Raw genomic sequence first — 20,696 nt, forward strand, 5'->3', positions numbered from 1 at the left:
CCCACCGCGCCGCCACACTCTCTGCCCAATTGCTCGCCATAAGCTCACGCGGCACCTCTGATGCACCTTTCCCTACTCTTTTGATCGCGCCGCGCCGAGTCTAGGGCGCACCCTGGAACGGGAAGCATTCAAGGCGCGCAGGGGAGCATTATTTACTGCTGCTCGCGCGAGCAATCATTTCCAACGGCCCTCCTGCCTCTTGTGTTGCTGCGAGCTCCTGCCAATCGCGCGCCATCCCCAGTTCTCCGATGCCAACGATCCCCGTCGCCTGCATTTAATTTCCAGCCGACACCAGCGACGTCATAGCCTGTCACTCACAACTGGGCCTGAATACAACTACCACCCGCTGCCGGACGTATACTCTCCAACCCAGCCGGGCTGGTCGACTACCTACATCCCGCGCGCCTCGCCACCTGCTCGGCTCCACATCTCACTACACAGCCACTCGCCTGCTGCAGCTTGCCTCCACACCTATCCCTTCTCCGCCGAAAGGGCACTCTATATAGCTTTAGCACGGAACGGAAAGCTTGTCATCGCCTTGGCCGTCCTGGACCTAAAAAAAACAATTCCTCTCACGGATTTTCCAAGGGCGCGCTCTTGAATCGCAGTTTTCGTGCCGCTGGAACGTCCAATCCGATTGCCTTCTTTGTCTGGATCAAGATGATGCCGTCGGCGACCTCGAACCCACGGCGCAAGTCCGTCTTCCGCGAAGTCGGCCTCGTGGACGACGACAGAGAAAATTACGCGCCAGTGCCGATCAGGGTGCCAATCCTCTCTACACCGTCTCTGCCCGCCCGTAACGGCAACAAGAAGGCCGTCACCCGCTCCTCCTCCTCGCCTACCGAGTACTGGCCGGCGCCATCGCTGCTGGAAGACGTGCGGGAGGAAGAAATGGGGGACGACGAGGAGTCGGACTGTGAGATCGGTGGACTGACGCAGAAGAAGAAGCATCAGACATCGAGGAAGGAGCGCGAGGATTCGTTTGAGCACGGACGAATCGTTACGGCGAAGGCGGATGTGGATGTCGCTCTCGCTACGGCGGGTGGGATGACTAGGCTGCATCGACTGTGTGTGCTCGCGCTGCTGGTTTTCCTCGTCATCCCCGTGACGCACAGGCTGCCCGTCTTTGGTTCTACCGTTGCGGGGCCCCCGTATGGCGTCAATGCGGCCCTCATCCCGCGGGAAGGCATGTTGTACGGGAGAGCGGATAGCCCAACGGATGTGTGTACGAGGTGGAGCCACGCTAGTATGACTTCTCGAATCCGCCCGCAACATTGAGACCGAGACTGACGAGGATACAGCTGCAATTGTCAATGGCACCCTATACATCTACGGCGGCCGTGCGAAGACTGAGTCGGATCAGACGAGCAACACTTGGAGTGTGTGACCACGTCCGATACATGAACGGCCCTGTGAAGCTGACCATTCCAGACAACGATTTCGTGACCATCGATCTCACCGAGTCGTGGCAAATCTCCTCACCGTCATTCACTGGCCTGCCGCAACCCTCGGGGCCGCCTGCCGTCTCGCTGGCGTACCTGTGGAATTCACGGTCCTCGTTATTCCTTTATGGCGGCGAGTTCCAAGACGGCAACCAGGGAAACACTCCCGACTACCCGACCGCCTTCTCGCTCTGGGAGTACGACATCTCCTCGTCCTCGTGGACCGAGCACAAGAACCCCAAAACATCTGCAGGGACGCACGCCCAAGGTAGCAACGAGGCAGTGCAGCGCGCCGCCGAGGGCGCAGGCGCGAATGTGGCTAGCCTCGGCCGCGGGTTCTACTTTGGCGGCCACCTGGACACATGGACCACCGAGGACTGGTCTAACCAGGTCGCACGTATCTACCTGAAGTCCATGGTCGAGTACACGTTTCCCGGTTCCTCCAACAACGGCGTCGAATCTCTGGGTGACGACGGCACCGCAGGCTCGGATGGCGTTTGGCGCAACATCACTGAAGGAGGCCTGCAAGAGACGAGCGGGTTTCCGGAGCGCGCTGACGGCATCCTGGTGTACGTTCCCGGGTTCGGCGACGAGGGCATTCTGCTCGGCCTCGCAGGTGGCACGAACTCTACTTTCGTAAGGTCCGCGGGCTCGGCACGATTGGATTGGGACTGACGGTCTTTGCAGACCCAGATGAACGTCATCGACATCTACGACATCGCCACCTCGACGTGGTTCAAGCAGCCTACCAGCGGCACTCCACCGAAGATCCGCGTCAACCCTTGCGCGGTGGTCGCCGCGGCGGCAGAGTAAGTTGCCCAATGCAGCTAGAGCTCCTCGTATAGGACACGGACGTTGACCAAAACGTACAGCGGCTCGAGCTACAACATGTACATGTTCGGCGGCCAAGATCTGGGCGACGACCAGACGCAGTACAACGACATGTGGATCCTGACCATCCCGTCCTTCACCTGGATCCAAGTCGACCAGGGCTCGCAATCCGTGCCGTACGCCCGCGCCGGCCACACGTGCAACATCTGGGACGGCCAGATGATCGTCGTCGGCGGTTACGTTGGAGACCAGCTTTCGTGCGACTCACCGGGCGTCTACGTCTTCAACACCTCATCGCTCACCTGGGGCACGCAATTCACTGCCCTCTCCGGAAGCTCGGCCCAGGATTCCTCCGGCGGCGCCGTCTTCACCGAGGACTCTAACCCCTTCTCTCAGCAGCTCTCCCAGCGCGGCGCCAACGCCTCCTCCGGCCTCGAGGGCTCCTACGGCTACACGGTTCCCGAAAAGGTCATATCGGCCATCGGCGGGGACGCAACCGGCGGCGCCACCGTCACCGCGCCCGTCCAGACCGTCACCGCCGGCCCCCTCGCCACCGGCAAACCCATCACCTACACGGTGACCAACGGCGACGGCACCGTGACAACGCAGACGGCCGTCTCTGGCTCGGGCTCGGGCTACAACGGCGACGGCACCAACGTCGGCGCTATCGTCGGAGGTGTCTTGGCCGGCGTCTTCTTCGTCATTGCCGCCTACTTTGCTTTTTGCGCGTGGGTGTACCGCCGCCAGCTCAAGCTGTACAAGAACCACGTCGCCATGGCCCAGGCGCACGCCGCCGATCCCGCCAACGCAAACGAGAAGACGGGCTTCGTCATGCCGCCCGGTGTCGCCGCGGGTGGATCCGTGGCCACGTCATCGGACGGCCGCCAGGGCAGCAGCGCCATCAGGAGTGGCAGCTACGCCGCTGGTAGCAGCGGCGGTCCGACGAGCGGTTCGGCCAGTGCTGGGGAGGCGGGGCCGTATGCCAGTGGTGCTGGTGCGAGCACGGGGAGGAGGAGCGGGAGTGTGAGCAGTACGGATGATTTGCTGGCCGGGCAGGAACCGAGTTTCTGGGGGACGAGAGGTGTGTTGCTGAATCCAAGGAGGAGTTTGAGGGTCATCAACAGGGATTGAGATGGAGGAGGGGCAAGTGGCTTGGGGATACCCAACGCGATGCCGTCGTGACTGAGGGAAGGAGCGCAGAGGTGTGTCGTGGATCTTCCTGACGAGTGCCGGAACCCGACAGAGCAACAACGAAGAAACAAAAAGTTCTGCTGCTATCGAAGACGAACGCGCCTTTTACAAGGAAAAGAGAAAGATGAGAGAAGAAAGAAAGCCAGATCTGCGGATTTCTACTTAATGGGCAAATGATGTAACGAGGACGGAAATGAGGGAAAGGGAAAAAAAATACCATCGAACGGGCTGAAGGAAACATACTGGGAAAGGGAAGGTATTGCTTCCATCTGGTCGACTCCCATTCTTGTATTATATGACGATTCTATGATTCCCCTTTTGGTTTTTTTTTTTATCTTCTTACTCGGAAAAGGATTTCTCCTCCAAAGGAGACGTAATAATTTTGCTTTGCTAAGCGTTGGAGGGCAGGCGCTCGTGTTGGTTGTTTATTGTCGCCCTTCAATAATACCATTTTCGCCTGTCAAAACATTTTCTTTGCTCTGTCTAAGATGATACACAGATGTGACTTTTGGTGATTGATAAACGAGACACATAGGAATGTGGGAAGTGAAATGATACGGGGAACGTGATGCACATGGGATGTAGCCTTGAGTTCACTGTGGTTTGCGTAAACCGACAACTCTTTCCTTTCGAAAGTCGTTGTATTAAAGGACGACCACTCCGAATACAGTCGTTTATTTCATGGCAGAGACGAAGAGGTATACTTTCTGATGCAGGAGGTCATAGGCGCAGCAGGTACGGTCAACGTGCGCTAACAACAATCAATGAGGGTGGTAGTGGGTGGACGTAGTAGACTGCAGCATTCCTTCAGCGAACGATATAGCGAAGAAGAAGTGCCCGTGTAAATAGAACTGAGTATTTCTTAAGACAGGCTTGGTCAGATGTACCCAACCTTGCTGCTTTGCGTGTAAACATTGTTTGGATAAGTGGTAAGCGTGAGCCGTGGCGTAAGCCTCTCCTATGCGAATTGAATAGGAAAATCGGAGGTGGAAGAAATTTCAAGTCCGGCAGTTCAATACCGATCAAACATCACTTCACGTGATGCAGGCTGACGTGTGAACATGGATAGAGTATCTGAAAAAACTGATGACTGAAAACGAGAGTGAAGTATGCAAGCCAACGCCCAATATTTACAGTGTATATACGTCTTCCAGAGACATCAAAATGCATCGTGAGTGTATCATGAAATCGTGCAGATGATCTTGCCCTTGGTCTTGTTGGACTCGAGCAGCTTGTGGGCGTCGACGATCTGCTCAAAGGGGAAGACCTTCTCGACAAAGACCTTGAAGGAGCCATCCTTGAACTTGGGCAGGGCGTGCTCGACGAGCTGGTCGCGCAGGCGGCCCTGGTACTCCTCGTCGCGGCTGCGCAGGGTGCTGCCCTCGAAGCGCACGCGCTTGCGGACAAAGGCGCCGATGTCGACGCCCTTGCCGTCGAGCTTGGTGCCGCTCATGACGCCCAGCTGGACGATGTGGCCGTCGCGGGCGGCAGCGTCCAGGTTGCCCTGGAAGTAGTCGGCGCCCACGAAATCGACGATAATATCGACGCCCTTTCCGCCGGTGGCCTTGAGGACCTCCTCGGACCAGTTCTCCTTTGTGGTGTTGAAAGCCTTGGTGGCGCCGAGGTGGTTGACGATGAAGTCGCACTTTTCGTCTTGGCGGGCGGTGGCGAAGACGGCGGAGGCGTTATCGGCGAGGGCCAGCTGGATGCCTGATATGCTGACGCTGCTGGCGCCGGCATGCCACAGGATGCTCATACCCGGCTTGAAGCCGCCGACGACGTACATGGCCTGCAGGGCGGTGATCCACGTCTCGGGCAGGCCGGCGCACTCCTCCCACGACAGCTCGTCCGGCTTGTGGACCAGCATGTGCGTGGAAACGACGATGTACTCGGCGTAAGCGCCGCCGTAGGCGAGGCCGAAGACGGCGTCGCCGACCTTGAAGCCCTTCTCGTGCTCGCTGCTGCCAAAAGCCTCGATGACGCCGCTGAACTCGACGCCCAGGGTCTTGGGAGCCTGGGGCGGGACGGGGTACAAGCCCTCGCGCTGCAGCAGGTCCATGCGGTTCAGGCCGAAGGCCTTGACACGGACGAGCGCTTCTGCAGCTTTCGGGACGGGCTTCGGGAAGTCATTGTCGACGAAGAGGGCGTCGGCCGGGCCGGTGCCGTTCTTGATGTCTGCAGCAGCGCGCGGTCAGTAGGGCGGGCGGGAGGCGGTCGCGACGGCGGCGTACCAATTGCTCGCATAGCTTGCGACAGCGCTGGGGGATCTGGGCGGCGAAGCTGCGCTTTTCCTCGGAGAAGGGCACCGGGGCGTAGGTCTTCTGGAGGCGCATGGGCACGGCGTGGCTAGCGATGCAGAGAATAGATATACTCAGGGCTGGATGATGTAAAGAGGGAGCGGCTGCATTTCTAAGCCCAGAGGGAGGCAGGTGGGGCCTGCGATCGCGCAGGGGTCATCCTCGGCCGCCTGCGCCACGCGTCCGGCCCGCCGCTCCTCAACACCATCGCCTTCCATCTCCACTTCCGCCCGCTGCCGATGTCTCGCTGCATGCTTTCTCAGCCGCCGATCACCAACCTGAAACCTTGGTTCCAGCTGACACGACAGCTCCTTCGCTTTGTCAGCATCAGCTTGCTGCAGCCCCTCACTTCAGTCTCCAGCGTGCCATCCTGACGTCCCAGAATCGCTCGCGTCCCTACTGATCCATCAGCATTCCAGACACGGCTCGCGCGCAGGAAAGCTTACATTTTGAAACTCGGTCAGCGGAGTCCTTGCTTTCGCAACACCCGTCACAATGTCTGGCATCGGCCTGTCCCAATACCACTGAAGTGGGCTCCTGCTTCGCTCGCCGGCTCGGGCCTCCGCAGTGCCGAAGCCAACCAGCTGGTCGATGTTGAGTTCTCCCTCGAGGAAGTCGGCGAGTCCGACTGGAGCGAGTGCGCCATACGAGAAGCGTATTTTCCGTCCAAGAACCTTGCATTGCGTCTCCTGACACAGCGTCTCCCCGGCTTCTTGCCAGTCTCTTCGCTCTTCTCCTCCATCTCCGAGGATGGACCCCTGTTTCCCGGCGTCTCGTTGTCTCTTATGTGCCCCGCGGCGCCTCGTCACCTCACGGTGTTCAGAATAACTTCTCCATGGTCGTCTCCCTCTCGGGTTCTCCTGTCGCGTTGAAAGCTTTGTCGGGGTCTGTTTCGGTAGCCGACTTCCCCTCCGAGGCCTATTAGCTGCGCTCTCTTGTGCTCTCGTCTGTGCCATCGCTCCAAGCCTCGACTCCAGGACGTATACTTTGTGTGTTGGGTTGAGAAGTTTGCCGCACAGCCTCTGGTGGGTGCCTTTTATTTTCGTCCAACTGCAAAAACCTGGTGCCGCAAGACATGTACCACGGTATCTGGAGAGGAAGAAGGGTCCAACTGTGGATCTATTTGGACCCTTACATTTGATGCCTGGCCGGCGAACACAAGACTTCAAGGCACCGAAAAATAAATTGACCGGACTGGAGTAAGTTAGAAAGTTTAAACCACGCGCCTATTCACCTAACTTTGGGCTTCCCCATCTTGTTTCCCATCAGGTTAGTATGAAAGTTGCTCACTATTCGTCCCGAGGTCGCCTTAAGCAAAAGAGAGTAATCATATATTCGACCATGAACTTAGTACAGTTGCATCTCAGCCAGACATCATTTTTACAACGCAGCCTTGGCCAAGTTGTTCTCAAAGTTCGCATCCTTGAACGGCACATTCGCGTCTCCGAAATCCGTATCCTCCAGCGCCGTCCTCGCCGCGTCCGTCAAGCTATCGTACGCGATCAGCGGCTGCTGGCCTCCGACTGTGCTCGTGAAGCCGAGCTGGTGATTGACCGGCCACACGCTGTAGTACCTGATCAGCGGGCTTGTGCCGCTGAGATTGGGGCTCGTCGTGGTGCTGAAGTCGCCGTGGGCAGAGGCGGCGACGCCGAGAAGGGTGGCGGACGTGGATTCCCCCGAGAGCCAGACGACGATGCCTTCCCAGTCGTGCCGGTGGCCGAGACCGGATGAGGGAGAGTCTTTCGGCATGTACCACGCGTACATGATGGCAAAGGCGTCGTTGTAGGTCGTTGCTCGCGCGTAGACCTGCCCCGTGCTGCTGTCGCAGTCGCCCGAGGGGTCGCCGCTGGGGGAGAGGCCACCGCTATACGAGTCGTCAACAGGTGTCGAGCAATTCGGTTTGTGTTTCTCTCGTTTATAAAGGATTGATCCAGCTCTTTTCTCCTCGGAATATCCCACAACGGACGTCAAACTCACCTCGTGTTGCCCTCGGCGTCCACAGCCGGGAAGGGCACGCATCCGTTCACCACGTAGAGGTAAGGCTTGTACTTGAGATACAGCTCGCCCAACGTGCCGCTCGGGACCGTCTGTGCAAAGCCGACGACAGCGTCGTGGGCGATGACGGCGCGCTTCTCGAGAACATCCACCGGCGCGGCGGAAACGACGCTCGCCACGGAGAGCGCGGCCCAGAGGAAGGATGACGACAGCATGTTCGATGGCAAGCTCGCGTAAATGCGTTCCTAGGATGGAGGCAGAGGGAATATAGAGTGCGATACCAAGCTTTTATACACCCGCACATCCCCACGTTCGAGAACGAGGTCAACTAGTGGCTCATGGCCTGTTCACGACACACCAAGTCACCCGCGTCAATCGCATGCATATTGTTGTACGTGTGTCGCATGGTCCCTGCCAATCTTTTACCCATCTCCGCCTAACCCTCCCGCTCACCTTTCCACTCCCAGCCCATCCGCCGAATGCCCGCTACTCATGGCTGGCGACTGTGGCGCATTGCTAAGCGAGGAGGCATGGGTTGCTTTTATAGTACGATGCAGTACGTGGCTCGCACGTCGATCGCCATTGGCTCGAATCCGCCGCTTCGGCGTTAATAGAAACCCTGGTTAATGCATCGGACCTCGATCAAGTGTCCAACTGTCGGCAAAGTCGGACTGTACGTCGGTGAAGATGGCTCTGCCTGCTCTGCGGCCGCCGAGGCGCGGGTGAGCGAGTGAATGAAGAAACCGCTTCCCGCCCCTTGTGTGGTATGCCTTGACCTTCCTCATGCGGTTAAATCCCGGCAGCAGTTCGTCCTCGTCTGTGTCGCCGTAAGCGCCCGGCGCACCGGGGATTTCCACCCACATATTGGTGTGCCGGTGCCACGTGCTGATGCCCTTTTTGGCCAAATGCCTCTTTTCTGTCATCTTGTCCGCTTTCCGCATCCCTCCGTGCGGGTGATCCGTTAATTGCTTCGAGCCAATGTGTACGGCTAGCACTTCAACGCCATCGAATCCCTTTCTCGAGACCTTACACACAACCTATAGTAACGACAAGTGGATTGAAAAGCCAACTATCAGCTACGGATACGCCTCGTTTGACACTGTCCATATCAGAGTAGGTCGCCAAGTCCACGCCCCCCTTTTCAACGATAGACATGCCCAGTAACCTCGGTTTACTTTTTTTTTTTCCCTTTCTTTCTCTCTCTCTTTTTTTTAAATCGATAACGAATTCAACGCGGGACCCGTTGAGATCCCTTGAAATTGGTAACGATCGGATCCTTTTCATTTTCTCCATCCGGACCGGAAACGATAGGCTCGTGATACCTGCTAGAGAAGGTAGTCCCAGCTATTCCATCCCGTCTTCGTCGTCATCGGTGACCCGCGCGCTGGATTTGTACGAGGACTCTCCTCGCATGTGACCGCGCCAGTCAAGAGGTCCAGGGCTCTTCGTCACCGACTTTAGCGATCCCCTGCCAGGTCTGCCTTCGTACCGCCAGTGGCTGTCCAGCTCGCTGCCGTGGTTGAACTCGAAGTAGTCCTTGAGGGACTGCAGCAGCTGGGGTAGGCTCTCCTGCGGCGGAACGAGCTCCTTCATGCTCAAAAAAGTCATCTTGGCTTGATGAGCCCACTTGAGCTTCACCAGCTCGTGGTGTGCGACGCTGTTCCAGATGATGCGCTCCTCGTTCGTGAGGCCGAGGTCCATCATCGCGCGCACAATGTTGTACTTGTCGCCAGGCAGCATCTGCTCCGCCCACTTCTGGCCGTTCTCGACGCGCCAGTGATTGGCCTCGGTGAAGAACGTCTCCTTGGGGTCTTGGCTATACGAATGCTCTAGAGCCTTCCACTTAGACATGATCTGCAGGCGACTGCGCTTCTTGCCCATCTTCTCGCTGACAAGGTCCCAGTTGATGACTACGGAGCCATCAGTGGCACTCGAGCCCCGGCGCTTCTCCGTGGCGCGTTTCTGCTTGCTCTCGCGCGGGTGCTTCTCCTCAAACGCGGTGCGCAACGCGTCCATGCAGTCGGGCATCTTGCGAACGAGATTGCGAATCTCATCGGGCCTCCAGATCCCCCTCTGCTCGGTCGACTGCAGCTCTTCGCGCCAGTAATTCTTCTTGTCTTCCGGTAGTCTCTCGAGCAGCGTGTTGAGACAGTCCTGGACGACGTTGAGAAGTTCGTTGACTTCACTATCGTGCCACCTCTTGCTCGCCATGGTCTCACTACAAGAGAGGTAGTTCCGCCACCTGTCCCTGCAGTCATCCGCGAAACGGCCGACCGCTTCGCCAATCTTCGTCCATTGACCCGGCGTCTTTGCGTACGCCATCCTCAGCATCTGATCCTCTTCGGGGTCCCACTTGCCGCGCTTATCAAAGTTGTGCCATTTGCGACGGACAAACTTGATGATCGTCTCGCGCGACCAGCGGTTCGGGAGGCACGGGCAAATCTCGTCCCAGAATTCCTTGCAAGACTTGCTGTGCACTTCGTTGAAGACGCCAGCCTGGACAATGTCGTTGACTTGGGCTTGGCTGAGGTCGTTGTACTCGCGATACGCCTCGATCGCACGCGTCAACGTTTCAACTTCCTTTTTGGTATACGGTCCGGACGATGGAAAGTCTTCGGTTCCTTGGGGTTTGGCGCCCTTGGCGCTCGCAGCAGCGGACCCGCCCTTCGTGCCCGCATCCTTCTCGGAAGCCTTCTTGCGTTTCTTGGACTTCGGCTCGGCGCTATCGGGTTGTTGGGCCGTTTGTGCGGCGGCAGCCTCGTCGCCCTGGCGCTTGCGCTTCTGCTTCTTCTTCTGGTGATCAATGTAAGCTTTCTCGCCGGTCACCTCGGTCCCATGGGCATTGCCATTGACGCCGTTCGCCGCGCCAGGAGCCTGTGTCTCGAGAAGCGCGTCCGCCACAGCGATCCCCTGGGCCATTGGGGTAGTGGCATCAGCTTGTGACTTTGCGGATTTCCGGGACTTCTTGCGACCTGATGTCTCTTCCAGGGTGTTCTGAGCCGGGGGCTCGACTGACGTTTGTTGCTGAGCAGGCGGGAGTAAGGCTGGGTCGATGACAGAGAGCTCAACCGAGTTCATGCTCGGCTGAGGTGGGAATTCGCGGTTAGCACTGGCGACAGCAGCATCTTGTTGAGCTTTCCTTGATTTCCTCTGCTTCTTTTCGGTATTTTTCGGGGCCTGGCCGTCGGCGGTGTTGGAGCGTTTATCCTTGACAGGCGCAGCCTGAACAGGAGATTTTTCCGCCCGCACATTCTTGGCTGCTTCGGCGGCGTCTGCCTTCCTCTTGCTCTTCCTGATAGGGATGCTCTCCTGCTGTCTGGTCACCGGGGGGTTGAATGTTGGGATGGGAATAGGTGTGTTCTTGACCTGAGCCGGCGCGGCTGCAGATCGAGTTGACTTCTTCTGCTTCTTGCGAGAGAGGTCCTCGGCGCTTTGGCCATCTTCAGCGGGCGTGGGATCTGCTTGAGCAGCTGCTGCGGGTTGGGGCGTGTCCGTCGTGGCGTGAGACGCAGTGCCCTCCGATCTCCTCTTGCGTTTCTTGTGCGCCGCCTTGTCCCCTTCAGCAGGCTCCGCTTTGGTCGATTCTACGGTGTCGTCGGTGGTTGCGGGGGCGTCGGCGGGTACGGCGTTCTTGTCCTTCCTCTTCCTCCGAGATTCTCTAGGCGGCTGCTCGTCTGCTTGGGATTTGGCATTCTGAACAGCACTGCTGCTCTCCTTCGGATCTGCTGCCGCAGCATTGCCCGCTCCGGGAGCATCTTCGTCGGCCTGCGGGGCGGAAGTTCCTTGCTCGTCGGTGTGGGCGTCCGATGTCGCTTCTAGGCTCTTTCGTTTCTTGTTTTTCTTGCTTTTCTTTTCTTTGCCCTCCTTCTCGAATGTGGGAACGGCGGCAGTGTGAACCTCAGAAACTAGCTGAGACGAGGCAGCGGCGTCGTCTTCTGTATGTTGGCGTTAGCAGCGTTGTAGCAAAATCGTCGGTAGCACCTGCGACGCGTCGCGAAAAGTGCGCGCTGGGTTACCTAGCTCGTACCGTTTCTGTTTGTGGAAGGATCCAGCGGACCCGATCGCTGCGAGGCGTCAGGCGCTTCGTCCTGGACCTGCGAGGACGTGTTTCCCATTATTGCGGTGGATGGCGGAGCTTGAAGCTTCGCGTCCGGTCGGATGGGAGACGTGGGTGTCGCCAGGTAGGATGTGCGTGGACGACGGTCGGGTGGAAGATTTGGCGGAAGGAAGTGGGCGCTAGTGCGTCTTGGCACGTCGATCATCCGCCTTTGGTCATCCGGAATAGTCGTGGCCGCTGGAAAACACCAAAAGCGATTCCGTAATGTCGGAACGAGCCTCCTATGATGGTGCGCGATCCTTGTTTCGGGACGCACTGATATTACCAGAGCAGTTGCTCGGAGTTTTTTCACCTCGCTTTCGTTAGTATCCAGCAGTTTGAGAGATTCCATTCAAGTGAAGAGGTTAGGGCCATGATATTTATTTCCACGAGCATCTAAGCTCATATCATGGATTAAGCAATTCTCCCAGTAAATCTAGAACTAGTGAATAAAAAAAATGAGAAAAGATCTGGCCACTAGTTTCCACACTATATTTTAGTACTTTTCTTACATATTACTATAAAGAAAATTTCTTTAGGACCTACTATAGTGTCGTCCACGATTTGAGCCACTAGTAACTTCGCAACTTTGCTATCGTTGCTCTTCACTTCTCCACTGACTGTACCCTCGTTTTCCTTCTTGTCTTGCTGCCTTTGCCGAAGAACTACCTGCAAGGTTTACATGAGTTGGCCGTGGCAGGTCATCGGCTGCAGCTAAAGAGGAATTTGCCTTATTAATAGAAGACTGTACGTTTTATATTCGCCTGGTAGTGCTGCCTAGCTTGTTGTTCCGGGTCCATTTCCACCACATTGGTGCCAGTCATTCTGCCCTGGTAGCCTATAGAGACCCCTGCCGACCGATTAGTCATCGGGGATGCTCGTTAAGTATCCACATGTTAGGATGTAAGATTGGGGGGATGAAAAGCGCTTGGAATTCAAGCCGAGACTGATGCGTACAGAGGGGCGCTGCTGCCGATGGCTAGCGCGAAGAATAGCAGGGCCCTGCAACATGGCGTGAGTATGCTTCTGTCCTTTTTTTTTTAAAAAAAAAAAAGAACAAATATGGGTCGTTGAAGCTATCGTCCGGATGTAAATGTGGAATTAATAATTAAACATTCACGTCCGGACGATAGCTTCAACTACCCATGACATGAGCAAAAATCCACGCTAGCCATCGGCTGTAAGAGGGGACTGTATGCCTTAGCTCTTCTTTTTTTGTTCCCCCACGATGGAAAAAAGAACATGTATGGGTAGTTAAAGTTATCGTCCGGACGTGGATGTATAATTATTAAATCTACATTTACATCCGGATGATAGCTTCAACTGCACATGGTATGAGCGAAAAATAAATTCACGCCAGCCGTCAGCTTACCCCCCTGTAAGTTGAGCTGCACTTTGATCGTCAGGCGTAACACGACGCGTAACAGTTGCGCAAATATGACCACAACAAGCATAATAAAGCACCCGTGAAGATGTCAGCAGATGATAATATCGCAGCGCTGTACTAAAAAATCTTCGAGTCTTGCTGACCTCCTGCACCTTCCACCCAAAGTCCGTCTTTCAGCTCTAGTCCTAATCTCGAGGGTAGTACAGACGCTTGCGTCCACTGCAGTGCGCCGGACGTGCATGGATCGTTCTCCACTCGCCATAAACTCCTTCAGCCGCCTCTAATATTTTCCGCGATTACTCGGCGGATAAGGCGCGTGGCGAGTGGAGAAAGGCGGGACAGGTGCGGACTTCAGACCCTGGTGGGGGAGGCGCGAATCATAAGGCTGGCAGCCCAAAATGTGGCCCGAGCTCCCAAGTGGGCTGTGACGTTCGCAGTGGCAGATCCCCTTTCGTCGCACGTCTTGAACCTCCGAACAAAAACACGCTCCTATTCCAATCCCTCCTCGAGAATCGCCGAACTTCGTTCCGGCATACGTCGTTATTTCGCAAGCCCGCGCACGGCGCTCCCATACCGTCGTTCGATCGCCTGAACCGGACGATTCCAGCTGACCGTAAATACTGCTGCCTCGACTTTTCGTAAACGTGGCAACACATCATCCACGCGTATATACAGACCGCACACCTCACCAGCGAATCCGCCAGCAAAGCCATTCCCGATCATGTTTAACCGCGGCAACCTCCCGTTCGGGAGCAGGCCTGACGCTGGAGCACCTCGGAGAGATGGATACGGACCGCCCCCCGGCCAGCAGCATCCGCCGCCCGGCTATGACCCCCGGCAAGGACCGCCCGGAGGTGGCTATCCTCCCGCGCAACAGGTGCCCGCGAGGAGACCGGCTCCCGGGCCGGCCCCTGGCGGCGGCGGTCGCGGCGGTCGCCAGATCCAGCTGAAGCCCGTGAAGAGCCCCGGCGGAAACGCGTATGCTTTCGGTAACGTGTGAGTCCAATGCTCTGCGCTCGCAATCTACGGCCCGACCCTGACAAAGAACATAGTGTCGCCGTCTCGCGTGCCGACTTCCCGCCCTCCCCCGACGGTCACGATATTTACATTCTGGTTAATGGAAACTACGTGCTTTCCGCGAGGCCCACCGAGACCTGCATGCCCGGCGAGATTGGCCTGACGGACAGGCAGCGTACGTGGGCAGGCGTCAGTCTCGGTCCTCACGACATCGTCATGGTTCAGAATTACGACCACTTTGGCGAGGGCGGCGGCGCCTACCTGGCATCCGTGGACGTGGAGGTCGGCTTTGCCGGACGTAAGACCACGGAGGTGCCCTACGACCAGGACGAGCTCGGCCAATTTTTCACGAGGAATTTTGAGAACCAAATCCTGGCGCCTGGCCAGCAGCTCCTCATGGACCACAAGAACATCCCTCTCACCCTAGTCATTCGCGCGGTCCGCCTCGCGGATCTGACGATGGAGAAGGCCAACACAGATACGCCGCCCATCTCGGACCCCCGCGCCCGTGGCATCCTGACCCGCCAGACCCAGGTCGATTTTTTCAAGAGCGCGCAGTCCGAGCTCAAGCTCAAGGGCTCGTCTCGCAGGCCGGCGGCCAACTCGATCGTGCAACCCGGCTTCAAGTTCGAGGACATGGGCATTGGCGGTCTGGACGAAGAGTTCAGCGCCATTTTCCGAAGAGCTTTCGCTTCCCGTATCTTCCCGCCCGGCCTCGTTGACAAGCTCGGCATCCAGCACATTCGCGGCATACTGTTACACGGCCCGCCCGGTACCGGAAAGACGCTGATCGCGCGCCAGATCGGCAAGATGCTTAATGCGAGGGAGCCCAAGGTCATCAACGGCCCCGAGGTGCTGAACAAGTTCGTCGGTCAGTCGGAAGAGAACATCCGTAAGCTGTTCGCCGACGCGGAGAAGGAGCAGAAGGAGAAGGGCGACGAGAGCGAGCTCCACATCATCATCTTCGACGAGTTGGATGCCGTCTGCAAGCAGAGAGGCAGCGGGGCCGGCGGTGGTACCGGCGTCGGCGACAGCGTCGTCAACCAGCTGCTGTCGAAGCTCGACGGTGTCGAGCAGCTGAACAACATCCTCCTCATCGGCATGACCAACCGCATGGACATGATCGACGAGGCCCTTCTGCGTCCCGGGCGTCTCGAGCTGCACATGGAGATTTCCCTGCCCGATGAGCACGGCCGTCAGCAGATTCTAAACATCCACACGTCCAAGATGCGCAACAACGGGGTCTTGGAAGACGACGTCGACGTTGCCGAGCTGGCAAAGTTGACCAAGAACTACTCAGGTGCCGAGATTACCGGATTGGTCAAGGCGGCGTCGTCGTTCGCCTTCAGCAGGCACATCAAGGTGGGAACAATGGCGACCGTCCAGGACGACGTTGTCAACATGAAGGTCAAGCGCGTGGACTTTCTGAATGCACTCGAGGAGGTGCGTCCCCTGTTCGGCGTTGCCGAAGAGGAGCTCGAGAAGTGCATTAGGGGCGGCATAATCCACTTCTCGCCGACGATCAACTCCATTTTGGACGAGGGCAATCTCTACATTAATCAGGTCCGGAAGGGCGGGTCGCCGCTCCTGTCTGTCGTGCTGCATGGCCCGCCCGGAAGCGGCAAGACGGCGCTGGCGGCGGAACTGGCCATGAAGTCCGAATTCCCCTTCATCAAACTGATCAGTCCCGAGGACATGGTCGGGTACGGCGAGATGCAGAAGGTGCAGCTGCTGGACAAGACGTTCCGAGATGCTTACAAGAGCCCGATGAGCGTGGTGGTCATCGACAACATCGAGCTGCTCGTTGATTGGGTGCCGATCGGACCGCGGTTCAGCAACACGGTTCTCGTGGCCCTGAAGGTGTTGCTCGGAAAGCAGCCACCAAAGGTACGTGACGCACGCGGGATTTTCATATGTTGTGTGTGTATTGCTGACGGCAGGATTACAGGGCCGGCGGCTGCTCATTCTCGCCACGACGACCGAGCGGTCGGTGCTGCAGCAGCTCGACCTGTTCAGCCGGTTCGACGCAGAGATCCCGGTGCCGAACGTCAACAGCCAGCGCGAGCTGGGGTTCATCTTGGAGGAGTCGCGTGCGTTCCCGAGCAGCGACCAGGTAGCGAGCGCGATCAGCGAGATCCAGTCCACGACTGGCAGCTCAGAGGTCGGGGTCGGAATCAAGAAGATTCTGACGGGCATCGAGACGGCCAAGCAGGACCCGCAGGACATGGCCGGACGGTTCGCAGCGGTCATGTCGCAGGCCATTGCCGCACGCTCGTTTGCATGAACGGAGATCGGAGATGGAACGGAAAGGGGGGGCGGGCAGGTAATGCACGGCATGCGTGCTGCAGGGCCGTTGGGATAGAAGATACGCAAGATCAATGGATGGCAGCGCTCGCAAACGCAGTGCAACGGCGCACCGGGTATCGAATTGACCACGCGATGCTCACATGGGCATGTTTTGACAGGTTGGCGGCCGGTCGCACAGCATTGCTGCTGGGGCTGGACCTGAGTGCCGGGCAACACGCTTCTCTGGCGGGATGAGATGAGACGGCTGACGGACGGCTCCGTTTCATGTCCAGGCTGCTGGCTGCAACGCCTGTACGGGTGACGTTACCAGCGGCGTTTGCCCGTCTGCAGCAATCCGGAGGCGAAAAGGGAAAATCGTCGCTAGACGCGACGGCGCTCCTATGGCGGCGTGCGGAGGAGGATCCCTGGGCCAGGCGCCGTTACTCTGGCGAAACACAGCCCTAGCGCAAGGCCAGGCATGGGGAGGAGAGTCCAACGGGCGGCCTGCTGGAGCGCGCATCCGTCGATAGTGGGCGCGCGCTAGTTACAGGAAGCGCGACGCCGGATCGCGGCTCACCGCCATTCAGCGCGCGGCAGTGCCTGGCTAGCAGCGTGCGATCACGATGATGGTGGTGGTGAGGTGGTGGTGAGCGGCGGGCACGGCGGGGCAGCAGCGCTCGGGCGCCGGCGCGGTGGCATTGGCCGCCGATCCATGGAGGCAGCGCGCAGCGGGCTGCGGTCACGCCAGAGACGACGGCTGCGGGCGTGGGAATTGCGTGCAGGGAGCCGTGAGCACATGAGTTGCGCTGGATGCGCGCTGCAGTCAGGCAGCAGCGCTTCGGGCCTAGCCCAAGCGGATGACGCAGCTGTCGAGGGGAACGGTGCAAAATCATGTCAAGCCGCAGTCAATTGAGCCGTTCTCCCCACTCTGCGCCTCTGCCCGAGCATTTCTAGGGCTGCGCAGGGGGCCAATGGCCGCCGTCCAGGTCGCAGCGCCGTCCGGCTGCTCGTCCACTGCAGGCGTCGCGACAGTGACAACGCATCACCTTCTTACAGCGCAGCAGAGCAGCGCCGACCTGCACCACCCTCCACCATGCAGGCGCTCGCCGTTCTGCAGCTGCGCCAGCGCGAATTGGGCCGCCCGCCGCCCGCGCCCGCCGCCAACGCTTTTCTTCGCGCAGCCGCGGTGGACCATGATGCCGGCCATGCTTTCGCCCGGGCCCTTGGCGCCGCCTCAACCCACGACGTCCACCGAAGATGCCCGCCCGCGAACCCCAGCCAGACCCCTCCACCCACGCCGCAGCCAGCTCTGCCCGAGCCTAGTGCCGCTCGCTCTGCGCCCGATTGCCCGCCCGCGCGCTGATACGCCCCGGCGCCGCCGCAGAGCCTGACTCCTGCCAACCAAGCTCCGACCAAGCTGCCTGCTCTCCCTCTCTTTTCGCCACTGCCCCTTCCCTACCGGCATGCCCCGAGCTCAATGCCTCCAGTGCCCTCTGGGCTTCCGCTGCCGCGTCTGGCCGCGCCATTGCCCCCGGCCGCCATAGGATCCTGACCTAGCCTCGCTCTGCGCTGCCGGCGCTTTTCTAGACACGGCCTGATCCCCAGTACCTCTCATGTCAGAGGGAGGGATGCTGCGCCGGACGCGCGCGGAAAGAGGGCTTTTCATAGGCCGCTCCGTAGGACTGACCATGCAGCTCCATCACAGCCAACCCTTCGCACTAAGCGGGGCCCGCATGTGTGAATGATCACGGCTCACGGATCACCCCAATCACCTCCCGCCCACCTTGTCATGGTCGTCGACGGCATTGCGGGACGGCCGGCGGCGTGATGGTCTGGCTCTGGGCCGGGATGGCCCTTCCCCTCCGTCTGAAGGGTATAAAAAGGGCTCCATTGTGTGGTTTGGACGCCTTCCTCTTGATTCTCTTTTTTCTCTCAAGCTCACTCTTCCCCCGTTTGCTGCCATTGCCCAGAGCACATCTTACCCGAGCATTGTCACTCTGTTCCAACAGGAAGCAAACACAGTCTTCGATTGAACCCACTCTTCATCCTTGTCTTCGTACAACACCATCATCACCTCTCAATCATGTCTTCCGGCTACTACTCGTACCCTGCCTACCACGCCGGTGGCTCCGCGCCCATCAACATGCCCCACAAGAGGCATGGCGCCGAGGCCTACTACCCTCCTCAGCAGACCGGCCACCATGGCCGTCTGTCTGTCTCCCCTCCTGAGCCAGCCGATTCTGTGACCACTGGCGGTCCTACTTCCTACGACCCCACTGCCACGGGATCCAGCAGCTATGCCGGCTCCGCGTCCGAGTACGAGGTTGGCGGCCGCGACAGCGCCGCCAGCGTTGACCTCATGGATTACATGGGTGAGCGCCTGAACGGAGCATTCGACCCGACGCCTTTGGACCGCAGTCTGGCGAAGCAAGCGCAAACGTGAGTTTTGACCGTTGTCTTTTCGAGCTTGGAAAATCCGGGGTGCAGAACCGGCAAACGCCGATCAATCGAGCGCGAGAAGAGACAGAAAAAAATATGCTGACACGTTGGGCGCGCAGATCAGGAGAGCTCAACGCCAAGACGCGCGAACTGATGCAGCTGCAAGCCCTTGCGCGTGAGAGACTTGCGGCGACTCAGAGGAATTTTGCCGACGGCATGAAGGCTGCAAAGGAGGTGCAGCGCGACCTCGAGTGGACGCAGAAGCGTGTCTCGTAAGTTGTGCTCGAATCGGAGAAAATAAGCGGGAACTGACTTTGGGAACAGCTCCATCAACCAGCGCGCTGCCCGCAAATACCCCGACCAGTACAAGAGGGCGTCGGAGCGCTACCCCGCTCCTGTCGACTACTAAGCGTTCGGCCTCTTTTTTTTTTCTTCCTGCTTCCCGTTTCCTTCTTCTCGCTCGGCCAATAGACCTGGGACCTCGATACAACAAAAAGTAGCGTTGCTGTCGTTTTCGAACCACTTACCGACACCCTCTGTACAAACACCACAAACCTCGAATTTCACGACACGACAATGATACCATGACGGCGATCGTCTTCAGACTCACTTCAACCTCTTCAGCTTCTCATTTGCAATCATTTCGCCTCCTCGACACGGTACACCCGACGACGCGACGTCCGCCTTACGCTCAGGCACGCCCCGGCGGCCCCTGCATGAGGTTGCCTCACTCCCGACCGATCGGACGGGATCCACGTTGCATGCGCACAGCAGCGGCAGAGGCGGACATGGAGCGACGGTGGTCGACTCGAGGGGGTGCGGTTGCGTGGCTCGCCGTTTTGCTGCGGTCAGCCCTACAAGTCCGCACCCTGTCACTTTTTCTGCACGAAACGTCACAGCGGCTCGGTCCGCGCCCACATGGGCAATCTGCACGGCACGCTCCACAATCACACGGCACGTTTCTTCTCTTGACACGCAGGCGCACAAGCCAGCTCTTCCTCCCGCGCCCCCAGAGGCTAACCCCGCAGCTGCGGGCATTGCTTTTTCCTTTCCCGCGCGGCAAGAGGGCATTTTGTGCCGTCTGGTTCTGAAACGATCCGGGGGCATGACCCCATGCCCCTAGACGTGCCCGCGGGCAGGGCAACGGGCACCGGCCTTTTCTTTTTTGTGTGCGTGCGATTGACTGGGTGTCATATTTCTACCCTGATTTCCATTTTGGCGGCAAATTGAATTCCAGTACGGCATTTTCCTACATCTGGTGGCTCTTATCTCTCCCATGCCTTTCGATTCGATTGCCTACCTGACTTTCTCCGCGAGCGGCTATCTCCGTGCTTTCTTTCCGCGTTTTTCCCGGGACCGTTAAGGAAACTGTCTGCTTACTATTCCGTACTTGTGCCATTTATGAATCCGTTATGGTCGTTCCCGCTTTCCCTCGACGTGGAAGGTGAATGATTGACTTGCTGTCCGCCACGCTTCACCTTTACTTTATGCACGCGCGGCGTTGGGGGCAGCCAGTCGTGACTTGCTTATGCAGAGGGACATTCTTCCCTCCTTGCCTCGAGCCCACCCTGGTCTCCGGGTCCTCAAATGGCCCAACCGGCAGCCATTTCCCGGTATCCGCTGACTGACTAGGTAAGGTGAGTGGCTGTTGACGCCTGTTGGACCGGCCGGGGGGCACTTGAATGCCCGTCTACCCGTCTGCTGGGTCTCTCTCT

At 58.4% G+C, this 20,696-nt stretch overlaps 6 protein-coding genes across 6 annotated transcripts; 3 read left to right on the forward strand and 3 right to left on the reverse strand.

The window, feature by feature from the left end:
- Positions 1-660: 660 nt before the first annotated feature.
- On the forward strand, positions 661-3,404 carry LTHEOB_12111 (Kelch-type beta propeller; the record flags this gene model as incomplete). The annotated part of the gene is made up of 5 exons (XM_035508943.1): positions 661-1,225; positions 1,302-1,379; positions 1,432-2,078; positions 2,130-2,251; positions 2,315-3,404. The coding sequence occupies 5 exons, from the start codon at positions 661-663 to the stop codon at positions 3,402-3,404; spliced, it is 2,502 nt and encodes an 833-aa protein (XP_035365372.1).
- Positions 3,405-4,644: 1,240 nt separating this feature from the next.
- Positions 4,645-5,797, reverse strand: LTHEOB_12112 (NADPh2:quinone reductase; the record flags this gene model as incomplete). The annotated part of the gene is made up of 2 exons (XM_035508944.1): positions 4,645-5,631; positions 5,696-5,797. 2 exons carry the CDS (start codon positions 5,795-5,797, stop codon positions 4,645-4,647), a joined length of 1,089 nt encoding a protein of 362 aa, XP_035365373.1.
- A 1,344-nt stretch (positions 5,798-7,141) lies between these two features.
- On the reverse strand, positions 7,142-7,971 carry LTHEOB_12113 (Necrosis inducing protein; the record flags this gene model as incomplete). Its single annotated transcript, XM_035508945.1, has 2 exons — positions 7,142-7,625; positions 7,739-7,971. The coding sequence occupies 2 exons, from the start codon at positions 7,969-7,971 to the stop codon at positions 7,142-7,144; spliced, it is 717 nt and encodes a 238-aa protein (XP_035365374.1).
- A 1,129-nt stretch (positions 7,972-9,100) lies between these two features.
- Positions 9,101-11,871, reverse strand: LTHEOB_12114 (SANT domain DNA binding protein; the record flags this gene model as incomplete). Its single annotated transcript, XM_035508946.1, has 2 exons — positions 9,101-11,691; positions 11,784-11,871. The coding sequence occupies 2 exons, from the start codon at positions 11,869-11,871 to the stop codon at positions 9,101-9,103; spliced, it is 2,679 nt and encodes an 892-aa protein (XP_035365375.1).
- A 2,089-nt stretch (positions 11,872-13,960) lies between these two features.
- Positions 13,961-16,540, forward strand: LTHEOB_12115 (Vesicle-fusing ATPAse; the record flags this gene model as incomplete). Its single annotated transcript, XM_035508947.1, has 3 exons — positions 13,961-14,235; positions 14,292-16,143; positions 16,205-16,540. 3 exons carry the CDS (start codon positions 13,961-13,963, stop codon positions 16,538-16,540), a joined length of 2,463 nt encoding a protein of 820 aa, XP_035365376.1.
- A 2,085-nt stretch (positions 16,541-18,625) lies between these two features.
- Positions 18,626-19,390, forward strand: LTHEOB_12116 (Biogenesis of lysosome-related organelles complex 1 subunit KXD1; the record flags this gene model as incomplete). The annotated part of the gene is made up of 3 exons (XM_035508948.1): positions 18,626-18,981; positions 19,101-19,253; positions 19,306-19,390. The coding sequence occupies 3 exons, from the start codon at positions 18,626-18,628 to the stop codon at positions 19,388-19,390; spliced, it is 594 nt and encodes a 197-aa protein (XP_035365377.1).
- Positions 19,391-20,696: the final 1,306 nt, after the last annotated feature.

The sequence above is a fragment of the Lasiodiplodia theobromae genome (assembly GCF_012971845.1).
Source record: "Lasiodiplodia theobromae strain AM2As chromosome Unknown scaffold_57, whole genome shotgun sequence".
Lineage (NCBI taxonomy): Eukaryota > Fungi > Ascomycota > Dothideomycetes > Botryosphaeriales > Botryosphaeriaceae > Lasiodiplodia > Lasiodiplodia theobromae.